This window comes from Temnothorax longispinosus, chromosome 5, assembly GCF_030848805.1.
Source record: "Temnothorax longispinosus isolate EJ_2023e chromosome 5, Tlon_JGU_v1, whole genome shotgun sequence".
NCBI lineage: Eukaryota > Metazoa > Arthropoda > Insecta > Hymenoptera > Formicidae > Temnothorax > Temnothorax longispinosus.
The window spans coordinates 22,985,773-22,998,446 of NC_092362.1; the positions used below are offsets into that span (position 1 = coordinate 22,985,773).

The window sequence follows — 12,674 nt, forward strand, 5'->3', positions numbered from 1 at the left end:
CCTTTCGCCTGCGAGGCATCCCCCGTTATTAGGTCGACGGTAGCGCAGCCATGTGGAGGGTTGAACCACTATTATAGTCGCTCACTATTATAGTTGGCGTGTATTCGTACATGTCCGTTTGGAAACAGCTTGAAATTGCCTTGAAATCGTAGCGATTCTTTTCTATTCTTCATTGTTCGACCATGATAAAAGCATCAGCGAACAAAAGTACAATTGTCTTGATTTAGCATTTTTTGCAACTTAAATAATATACTGACAATATATTACAATTACATATACCATTTTCTAATAGAAATATTAATTTCTTTTTAAATCTATTTTTTTAAATTATTTATTAACATTATTGACATTATATTTTAACATTTTCTGTTTTGTGCGCTTTGTTACAAGACTAGCTACTTTTTATGATAAATCCGTGCAATAATTTTTTAGAAACTAAATTATATTGATTATAAATTATAATCGTGAAAGGTATAATGCTATTTAGACATACATTTTAAAGATTTTTAGTAGACACACTAAATTATTAAATCAATAGACAAATATAAATTCTGCTGCTAAATATTTTGTGATCAGAATACGTTCATTATAATTAAAAAGTTTTAGATTTGCTATCTATACAATTCATGGTAGTTTGCGTTTGTTTATTGTGTATGTGCTAGTCGCTCTCCGGGCTCTGCATGGCACGGTCATGTCCCTGATGTTCGCTGTATTTCGGACCACATATTATAACGATGACAGTTAGATTTAAAACTTGACGCGCAATTTATGTAAGTTTTGCATTGTTACTTCTACCAATGTATATTTATTGTTGTGTAATACGAACAAATTGTGTTGTTCCAGCATTGCTTATAACGTAATTTGATAAGGACCCAAAGCACGGGTCGAAACGTCGTTGTAGTACATTAATTGCCAGTTAGGCCGACAAAATTTTATGGTTTATTATTTTATCACTGGCGAATAATTATTTTATTGAATTAAAAAGTTTTGTCAAAGTATATATCAAAATAATTTTAATTAAAATAATTATATTTATATATGTTATTTACACTTTTCTTTTTAATTTTCATCTTGTACATCAGAGGTTGTACTGTATATTGATTGTTAATAAATGAAGCACAATCTTAAAGAAATGTAACGTTTGATTCTTTATAGAATTTAAAACTGTAAACATGAAATACGAAAAGATAAAATATAAAAATATTGATTTTTGATAAAAAAAAGTTTCGAATTTTTATATAAAAAAAGAAAGCTAAAATAACTCTAATGTATATCGATTTGTACTTTTGCCGCCTAAATCTTTATATTCGCACTATTTCAGCACTATTAAGCTGTCACTAATTCGCGCGTCCTCTGGTAAAAACGTATAGCCCTCCGATTTTAAAAAATACACCGAAAGTCGTCCACTGAAATTCGTTCGTTGAGAAAGGTCAAGGAGACCTTTTTTTGGAACGATATGAGTAGGCGTCAGTAATTTTTATTCGTGCCCAATCGATACGAAATGTAATTACATCATAATTTGCGTCGCATCGAAAATTTCTACACGCGGTTTTTATATACGGCTTTGATCGTATCGCGATATATTGACTGTCACTAATCAAAACTTTAGCAATAACGTGGTACAAATAAATAATATTGCGTGGCAATCGATCGTTGCATGTTTGCAGAATAATCGCGTATATTATTTTGAGCGTTTTTTTTCTGGTCTTTGGTAAAACTCATCGCGCCTGAGGGCATGTAAGTTAAACATTATTTCGCAAGAAAGATCTTACGCAATTGATAAAGTAATTTTAGTTATAATAGTTTAATTATTCAATTATCTAAGAATAAGTGTCTCAGGATAGCATTTTTAATGCCGGATAGTAAAATGAAAGCTGTTATTTATAGAACGATTCCGATGATGAAAGTAATACGATTCCTTTCGTGTATCGGAATCTTTCCATAAAGTGATTCAAACGCGTTATTTCAACGGGTAAACTTCCAGGAAGCAATACATATGCGTTGATACATATAGTGCTATTTTTTACCGTATCTGGTCTCATGAATCTAAAGTTTTAAAAATGGAGGCGCTCTACCTGTAATAAAAAGTACATCAAACTTGCAATTCCCTGGTAGATAAACTACATACAAGTTTGATATGCGCGGACGTGTATACAAGAAAATATAAAGCAGAAAAATTAGTTCTAATATATAAGACTATAGAGCAAACATGTTTTGTTATTAGCAAAAATGAGATGTGGAATATTTGGAGAGATAAATTAAAGCAAATAGCTTTAATTAATTTCGTTATTGGAGGTTTAAAGGAATTTAAAATAGTAGAACTCTCCGAGAATATGTCGTAATTTGCTACACCGCGTGTAGCAAATTCTCTGGATACTCAAAAATTTAATTTTGTTTTACTTCGGGCTTATCTCAGCCTTAGATCATATAATTTAGATCTCGTCTCTCCGATTTAATTCAGATTTTATCTTTCCAATTCACTCGCAATTCACGATCCAGCTGTGTAAGTAGTTTTCTAGTTCGTTCATTAGTTTATGGGAAATAATTAATGTTCTTAAAAGCTACGCAGAATATCAAATTTAATATTAAATTATATTATAGACAAATTTCATTATTTTATATATAATTCCTAAAAATTCCTTGAAAGATATTTCAGTAGGTAATTTTTAAATTACAATTATACGAAGAAACGAAGAACCTTCTATTACCAAATTCGAAATTTAATTTATAAAATGATTTTAGTAATTTGTATCTAGTAACGTATTATTTTGACGGTTATATATAAAAAACAATGATAACACTGGTCAGCGTATCAAATGCTGATTGGGTTTCTTGTATTATTTCTTGTAGATTTTTGGCTGCTGAATTCGAATCTGTCAGTAAAATTTTTCTAGCATATCTAGTTTTTGGAAAAATTAAGATCAGATATGTAAAAAAAACATCTTTTAAGCCATTTTTGACAAAATATAGGTGACGAACTCGATGTGTTAAAAAATTCAATAGAATCATAAAATGAAGGTTAGACAATATACTTTAGGCTAAGTAAACCCATAATTAATCCGCAATTATCTATCGCAAGCTTCAACGTTTCTTTGTGGTGGCCAACACTGGTGAGGCGTCAGCGCGCGCGCAACCCATCACAAAGAAACGTTGTAGCTCGCGATAGGGGATTACGGATTAATTATGGGTTTGCTTAATCTAAAATATATTGTCTAACCTTTATATTAAAATTTTTTCGAATTTTCTAACACATCAAGTTTATCTCCTATATTTTGTCAAAAATGGCCAAAAACACGTTTTTTTTTTTACATATTTGACTTCAGTTTGTCTAAAAACCAGACGTGATAGAAAAATTTTACTGATAAATTCGAATTTAGCGGCCAAGAAATCTACAGGAAACGACTCAAGAAATCCAATCCGCATTTGACACGTCAATCAGAGTAATTAAGAAGAAATAGGAATTTACAAACAATATGAAATTAACTAACTGCTCACGTTATTTATTATATTGATCATATACTTTGTGAGGATTATTATTTGCCACTTCATTTATGTATGTAAGCGTATTAATAAATTGAAATTATGATATCATTTGATTTCACCAATAATGAAGCTATTTGATTTTGCCATTGCGGTTCTCTTTGATGAATTATGCTGGAATATTACTGTGTAAAATTTCAGTACATGACATTAGAGCGACGCGCAGGATCATCTTTCTCGCGAAATTACTTTAGGCCAACTTCTCGGCGTTAAATTTGTCGCAAAACTAATTTCCTAAATGAGCAGCGGTAGACTACGTTGTACCAGACTAAATCCATCCGTTTCAAATGTTGCTTCAGGTTTAATGTTTAAAAGAAATAAATAAAATAATTGATTCGAAAGTTATATCGAATCGGAAAGAGCAAAGGATTCTGATGCTTCTTAGTTACGATAAATTGCAATATTTTGCTCGTGCTTGTGAAGTTATATATCATTGTAAAATATACTCGGGAGCTTGTGTATGTTCAATTCTTGCAGGTTCGTACAGCAAATGATTTATAGTCGGAACGTGCAGATATACAACAGCGGTAGTGTATTAACGGTATATCAGTTTTGTAAAAGCCGTTCCTACATAGATCAGAATATTTTTGCGAATTATGTAGATTATTCATTTAAAGAATACCTAATTTAATACAGTATGGAATATTGAATTTATATTTTGTTACTTTTAAATTAATCAAGCGTTATTTTGAAACAATATAATATTCGATTTCTCAAATGGAATTGAAATAGAATAGAATTGAATTGAAATAAAATAAAAAATTGCATACTTGTAGTTTATGAAATAGAAAAAATGAAAATAATTTAATTTGTCAAACATGTAAAACTTTTGTGCAATTGTAGTATTATAAATATGTAGATATGTTATAAATATATGTTGTTTAACATTTTTATATTTTAATAATTAATCTTTATTTTCAATTATATATAAAATATTTTAACCATGAAATCTTTTATTTACACTGGTAATATTTTATTATATTATCGATACTTTATTGCAAAATTTTTTACTTTATTACAAAATAAAAACTTGATGTTTTTTATTGTTTATGTAAAATATTATCTTTGCAAGATATAATAAAGAATAAAATACTATTTAATTTTGCATATGCTTTGTACTATTGAATTTAAATATTCAAAGTAGAGTGCAAATGTTACCTGTTGTAAAGATGATTCAGATTGTAAACTCAAATGTTTTTCTTTTTCTTCTTCTATGGTAATCGGTGGTACGTGCAAAAGGAAACGCTCGCATGTAGGTATCTTTGAATCTATATGACATTTCACGATTGCAAAACCGAATATATGTAGATTTCTAGAATGGTGCATAAAAGAGCCTGCATATCTAAAGCAAATATTCGCGGAAAGGAAATTTTCCGTAAAAATTGAATTGAGAGAAATTTTGCAATAAGTATGTTTATTTATGTCGATAATATTAAAACCTTTAACTATGTCGTGTAAACCCTGTTTTTCCAGAAATATCTTGTTTTTCGAGAAAGAGGATTGAAAGTATATGAAGCATTTATGTATCAAAGTTAAAAATAATACGCTAATGAAATCTTAATTGACGCAATGAGATAAGTACGCATAATTATGCTATTGTTCGAAGCTCGTTCCTGAATCTTATTGTTAGCCGCATGCAATTGCAAAGGAGTTAATGCTCGTCATTTGCAAGTCCACCTCGGTTCAGTTACGTCCGCCTGTAACTCATGATTTACACTATACCTTGTATGCACAGAGGCAAGGACTGTTATCTAGTTCCGTACAGTCTCGAATTTCAGCAATGTTTATTACTGCCAATGTCAGTTGTTAAATGGTCCAGACAGCCGCACACAAAGGGATAGGAGAGATACGCTCGACGTTCTATAACGAATTAAAGGTAAATTACGTATCTCGAATTATACCTACACACACACACACACACACACGCACGCACGCACGCACGCACGCACGCACGCACGCACGCACGCACGCACACACACACGCACACGCACACACGCACGCACACGCACACGCACACGCACACGCACACGCACACGCACACGCACACGCACACGTACACGCACACGCACACAGGACATGTTACAAAGAACTACTCACGCTGGCATATACGCAAGAAATATTTAATTATGTTAGCATCATTACAAAGATATCACAATTCATTATCTAGCATTTGTTAATGCATGCTGATAAATCTCATAAATTTGCCATTATTATATTGTGTTGTATTCTTAGAACGGAAGCTCGATGTAATTAATGAAGAATATTACTATTACGATTAGTCTATTTTAAAAGCGTGACGTAAGCCTGCGTGAGTATTAATAAATGTGAAGGTTTTGGCGGATTGTGATAATTATTCGAGTATTTCTAATTGTTTCAATAATTTAATATTCAACGATACAACTAGAAAGTTGACTATCATAATCTTTTTAACAATAGCTTTTTTAACCACTGCTTATACAAGATGGTATTAATTTCTGGCGATGATATATTTCGGTCGTATTCATCTTCGGAATTTACTGAGTTCGATTCCACCATGTCGTACTGAAAAAGGCGATATTAGTAAAATATATAATAAACAATCAAATTATATGGTATTTATTTACCGTTTTGCGTATTCGATTGTAGTCTTCGTTGTAGATTCGCGGTCCATTCCTGCGGTAAAGTGGAATTTGCACGGTACCGTGCAAAATTAATGTAAATGCCCCAATTGTACCATTATTCCGCTCCGGGCCTATCTAAAAGCGCGTAAATATACACGATCAATTAAATATACTCGCATGACAGATGCCGATATGCGGAGAGGTAATTTCAACCGATCAATATTCGATCAATCACTCGCATTAAACATTTTGGTAACCCTTGTAATCGCCCGATGGAACCGTGGGTCTTAATATATCGTTTGAAAAAGAGTGCCTTGAAAATTTCCAACATTTTTATTTATATATATTCTGTAGATATATGTTAATTTATTCATATTCCTGTGTGGTATATAGACCTTTGAAATCCACGGGCTATAATTTAAGGCGGTTGATGGAAAAGGGAGTGAACCCTCTTACCTTATGTGCCTAATCAAGATATTCTTCCCTGAATTGATGTGTGTATTTACTATTACTATGTTTTGAGCAATACATCGTACCGAGTAATGTATTTATATTTTTAATATAAAATGCTTTTAAGGTAACATGAAGTTTCCTTATGGAAATTTGTATTTCACGAAAGGAATAGCTATATTTCGTGTTATGATCAAATTTATGTTCTGTTTTCATTGTTTATGTGTTAGTACAATATACGATTGCGTAACATTTTCTTAGAAATAATAAGGAGGTTACATATACTTGAAGATCTCTCACAACATGATGATATATCGATAACTGCAGAATCCGCGATAAGATACTTTCAAAGTCTTACTTCATCAAGTATATCCAAAGTCCACGTTCCTCGAGGATCTTCGCCCCACGTCGCGACCGACATGAATTTCCACTTCGTAAAACCAGCGTCAGAATTATCCAGCTTCCTTGGACTTAGAATCCGGACTAAGGTCCCTAAGAAACGAAGTATACGTGATTTGCATAGGTAAGTAAAATTTATGTATACATCAATTCACAGACGCAATTTTAAGAATGTTGTGATAAAAATTTTCTTATGGTTTTTCTTGCTATAACGTCTTGCTAAAAACGTCAAGTTAAATTTGATTTATTACAAGCACGCGCATACATCCTAGTTTAAAATAATTAAATACGATCGGTTCCATGGATGTTAATTACAGTTGCATATGAACGTTATTGATTTTTTCTCGCATGTGTATAGTAAAGCTTGTAATTTGAATAATATTATATGACCTAATTACACAGATTTTGTAAAGTAAAAGGAAATATCTTTTCTCTCTCTCTCTCTCTCTCTCTCTCTCTCTCTCTCTCTCTCTCTATCTCTCTCTATCTCTTTTAAATTAAACTTTCACGAAATCTTAAATAATTTTAATTGCAAACATCTCTTGATTTATTTAATACGTAAAAAATTATACTATTTTTTACAACAAATGAAATATAAATATTATTATCAAAGTATTTTTAATAACATTTTTTTCTGTCTCATAGGAAATAGAAATAAGTCCAAAATAAAATTTTATATTTTTTAATTTACTGATATTAAAAATAATGATAAAAATATGAAATATAATAAAAATTAGACTATTTTATTTACAGATATTTGTTATAAGTAATATTAAATGTTTTTTAGGACGATTGAAAAAAAAATTGAAAGGTTTTAATAAAGAATGTAAATTAATCGTCTGAAAAACTTTTTCCTTGAAATTGAAGGAAAAAAATTGCTATTAAAAGTTGCCTTACGTTTAAAAACGACTTCCTTCCCCTTATCGTATTCATAAAAAATGCAATATAATATTGATTTTGTTTGAAATGGAGAGTGCTCTTGCTAAAATATTGCCAGTAAAATCTGTGAATATAAAAATGAAAAAGTATTACATCCGAAAACTACGATATTGTTGCATTAGATGCGTCTGGATGTTTTTACTCGTCATTCTTTTCTTGCATTTCAATACATTTCGGATTTTTTTTGGTATTCCGCTGCGAGTGACATCGTCTGTCGATAACAATGTCAATCGGTAAACGTGTATGGAATTAAATAACGCATTGGCCAACGTGATGATTGCCTATATATCTATTCGTTCATGTCCACGTCTGAAGCACCGTTCTATTTGACACGAAGTTATAGAGTTCCTTTCTGACATTTATTATACATTTATCAAGTTTATATAGTAATGTACGTTACTAAACGCGGCGCAATATTTATTGAACGAATAAATCCTATTTCCATCCAATTCTGTCCCTCTTCGAATAAACAGGCCGCATCGAAGTAGCATCAAATTGAATTTCCAGCTATAAATTGAAGTAAGAACGTATTTGTGCTGTTAACTGCATTTACTATGCGACATAGAAACGTGACTTGCAATATTAATGGTGGTATTAATTCCGTTGAAATGATCCGTTCGCTATTTGTCACCTTTCCTTAACAGAGCTGTGTTATATCAAATTATGCAATACTCTTGATTGATAATCTTAAAATTGCGTAATATCTATTCATCCCATAAACTTAGAGAAATTCTTTTAAAAACTTATTTTTTAATAATAGGATATATATTTTATTTTTAGTGCTTTTTCTTTCAATCATCTTGATGCTTTACTTTTTGTGAATTACTAATAAATTATTTAATGTAATTTAAAATATCGTTTAAAGTTCTAAGCTGCTAACCAAATAAAAGTATTTTAAAGTATTTTAAAGTAACTAAAGTTTTAGTTTCTAGACAAATAAAAGTATTTTAAATAATAAATTTGCAAAAGACGCAGATTTGATTTTGCGGTAAATATACGACGCAATAGAGGTGCATATTAAGAAATTTCGTATTACTTCCATTCGGATTTGTTAGTTTTTCCCTCTTTCATAAACTCCAATGGAACAATGAATAGAACTTGATAAATTCAGTTGACAAGCGAGTTTCTATGAATGTATAGTTAAATGTATTTACATTTAGCCTCGAAGAATATTCTCGGAGACTTTAGCCCCGATATAATTATAGAGGACTTTCCTTGCATGGTATTTTTAGAAGTCTCTCTTTTCTATCTACGAACGTAAAATGGCCTATTCCGTGACCATTCTCATGGTTGCTATTCTCATTCCCTCGACTTTCCGTTCTTTTCACCTCTGTAAGTCGGATATAAATGAAGATTGACGTTTCCAGAGGTGCATTTAAAATGAAGCATAGCCAAGTAAACTGACTCAAGAGACTAATGCGCTCCATTTGTTGCATAAGTTTTATTAAAAGCACCACTTACTTTTTTATCTCTTTTTCTACAGTCAGAAGTTTAGAAATGAGAAAAAAAAGTGCTGTTTTCCGATCTCGTTGAGCATGTACACGAACTTTATTTATCAGCCGGGACACGTAGAGGGAACTTTTGAAGATATGATAAATGGTTGAAGTAAAAAATGTAATACCTGAAGGCGCAGTCAAATGCATTTGCAGCGCGCCGCGACGAGAGTACTTGAGATTCGTCTCGACTTCCACGTGCTCCAAAGAAATTATTTCGTTCCCCGATGTCCGACAAACGTTACCGGCATTGAATTGCAGTTTCTTTGAATTTCCATAAATCAGTCTCGTATCGGCGCTGCAACGAAAAACATTAGATATTTATGCGTAGGCAAGTGAAGTTTTGGAAACAAGCATTTCGCAAAACGCCGGAGCCGTTGAATATTCTTGAAATATTGACAGGTCGTACGAAGGATCTAGTGGGCCTTCATGTACAATTGAAATGTGCAGAAATTCTTTATTCAAATAATTTCCTATTTAAAAAACGCAAAGTATATAAATATATACACTGAAACAAAATTTATTATTTGCAAGAAAATAGATCTCTTTGAATTTAATTTTCTTAATTCAAAGGAGTATTGAGTAGATTTAAGAAAACATTTTTCTGAGTTTAAAATATTTTCTCAAATCTAATACTTTTTTGAATTAAGGAAACTAAAATTCAAAGAAATCTATTTTCTTACAAATAATAAATTTTTTTCAATGTGTACATACACACATACACAAACCTACATATGATTATAAATCGTTTCTTCGGCATTTGAAATATCTATATTCTAACGTTTGAGATTATGTAATCGTAAGGGGGAATAATTTTGAAATTATAGATAAGATATGATGATAATACAGCACGTAAAAAGCCTGCAGAATTAATGAAGCTGCCTTCGTGACTATAATATATCATCACTCACAGTGAGATTATGAGAGTAATCGCAAATGGCTCGGCGTGAAGTAGGTAACAACGCGGACATGAAACAAGGTAAATCCTCAAAGTATGCAGATACGTGTGTATTTGAATTACATGGGTTGAGAGGACGGGACGTTTTGTAACGAGATTAGCATATGTTCTCGGTTACGCGTACGGTCATAGCTATTTAAAATGATCATGCACATTTGCATTTAGCGATCTAAGTACGGAGAGTTCCGGCTGTTAAACAAATTGCCCTTTCAGAAACGTATTTTGAGCAAAATCCTCCACAAAAGACGCTCCATTTTCTCTGCCCACTGTCGTAACGTAACAAATGAGGACCTTTACGATCTTGTTGATCGCGTCGTTAAATTCTTGTTGAACTTAACGATGCGCTTCTTATCTCGCGCGCTTCTTCGAGCATCCGCAAATGCCTCCCTGAAAAAGGAGGTCACCTCCCTCGATTGATGCGACATTCGGGGATTATAGAACGGTGCGAAAAATCGTTATTCTTTTAGTACTTATAGATCACGTAAAATAAAATCTAATAATCCAGCGTAAATATGTGGCACATCGTAAATGTCCGATCCGCATTAATATCTCACTATCAATCTGAATTAATCTTATTTAAATTAGAAAAATCTATTATTGAAAAACAAATATAATGTATTAAAAATATTGAAAAACAAATATATATATATATAAATAATATAGAAACATCTAATATTGAAATTAGGCGTTTTGAGCAACCAAAATAAAATAGAAAAAATGAAAAAGATCTGTAAATTGAACGCTTTGCCGCTCTAATAATTTTAATATAAGTATATTGCACGAAATGCCGCGCAAATATATTTGCTTCTGCAAGCAAGAGCAGAAGCATTTAATCAATTTTATTCGTACGACCTGTGCTGCTCGTTTAGTACGACGTTCGCGTATCGCGCAATTAAGCCACCGCACTAAATCCGCTGAACTAATTTACTCACATGTACGCGTTATCCACTTTGCAAATAGTTTTCTCCGGCACTGTCGTCCAGTTATAACTCGTCGTCACCAGCGCGTACGCGTTCATAAGTCCGAAACCGAAGCGCGAGTTGAACCAAAATCCAGCCGCGTTTTTAAACCAGCCCGGATTTTCGCTGGAAAATTTATGCAAATATTAAAGCTCTCATTCTGGGAAAGAAGTTGCGCCATAAGCGGATGTAAAGTAGAAAAATTGTTTTCTCTCAGACTTCTTTTTTCTCGTTTAAATTTCTATAATAATGGAAGAAAAATGATATTCACATTATTATTGAAATTCTTTAAATCAACAATGATAGATTTATAAAGAATATTACTACAAAGCTTGATATTGTTCCTTGAACAAAAAGTAAAATATTTCGAAGCATCAATTGTCAAATATCACATGTATGCTAATAAAAGACGATTACGACTAATTGTCATCAACGTAAATGGAATACGTTTATGCGAAAGCTATCATGATCGCTTTTACGAGACGACAATACAACGCAATTAGCACGGAATATAAATTACGTGAACAAGCAATAACGGTTAGAAATATGCATGACCATCTGCGTATGTATGGGCATGATCGAGCAGCAATTTTTCTTCCGTCATCGTATGCACGACCTCGTTTCTTTGACAACTATTCGATAAAAGTTACATATCATTGTTTGAAATAATTTTCACGTACAGCACAGTTGATTTATGTGTTTGATATCGTGAAAAATGTAACAAATATATCCGATACCATAGAATGTCAAAAAGTTATTTCGGATTTTTCAAACGGATTAAGTTATTTCTGTAAACGTGCTTGAAAAGATCGGAAAAAAGTGTTTAAAGGCAATCGTAATTAAAAGTTCCTCAGAAGCAAAACTGATCGACTCAATAAAATAAAAAAGAGAGAAAATTGATGAAGCCATAATCTAATTATGTGCTCTGTCATATGTAAAATTAAATATTGGAAAAGAACTTTAATTATAAAAAGTAGGATTGATCAGTTTGACTTCTGAGAAGCTCAATTATCACTCAACATCATTTTGCTTCGTGGACTCTCCGCCTTACTTGTCAATCACGGTTGATTGCACTGAGAATTTTTAACGGATCGAAATCGAGAAAAATGATTTCACCTGGATTACAGTTTTATATTGCAAACGACGCCGCGACCTATTCTGCCGCAGTATGAGAGAATAAGAATTTAAACTGGCACAATTGCAGATACACGTGGCCTGAATTGCTATTCGGGAGACGCTCACCGGAGAGGACTGTATTCCGATGACCAAGCTATCAGATGCTGAATGTCTCTCCACGTTAAGTCCTCGCTGTAAAAATAAAGTAAAGTCGTTAGTT

The 12,674-nt window shown here is 32.1% G+C and overlaps 1 protein-coding gene across 6 annotated transcripts in view; it reads right to left on the reverse strand.

The window, feature by feature from the left end:
- Positions 1–5,901: 5,901 nt before the first annotated feature.
- The window catches only part of LOC139813261 (neuroendocrine convertase 1), a 52,512-nt gene continuing 45,739 nt past the window's right edge, over positions 5,902–12,674 (reverse strand). For all 6 annotated transcript variants that reach the window (XM_071778641.1, XM_071778642.1, XM_071778640.1 and 3 more), the window contains 6 exons: positions 12,581–12,646; positions 11,312–11,464; positions 9,550–9,719; positions 6,949–7,082; positions 6,144–6,275; positions 5,902–6,081 (listed from right to left, as the gene is read on the reverse strand). In XM_071778641.1, coding sequence (XP_071634742.1) covers positions 5,956–6,081; positions 6,144–6,275; positions 6,949–7,082; positions 9,550–9,719; positions 11,312–11,464; positions 12,581–12,646 — 781 coding nt within the window. In that variant the 3' untranslated portion in view covers positions 5,902–5,955. The remainder of the gene's footprint in view (positions 6,082–6,143; positions 6,276–6,948; positions 7,083–9,549; positions 9,720–11,311; positions 11,465–12,580; positions 12,647–12,674) is intronic.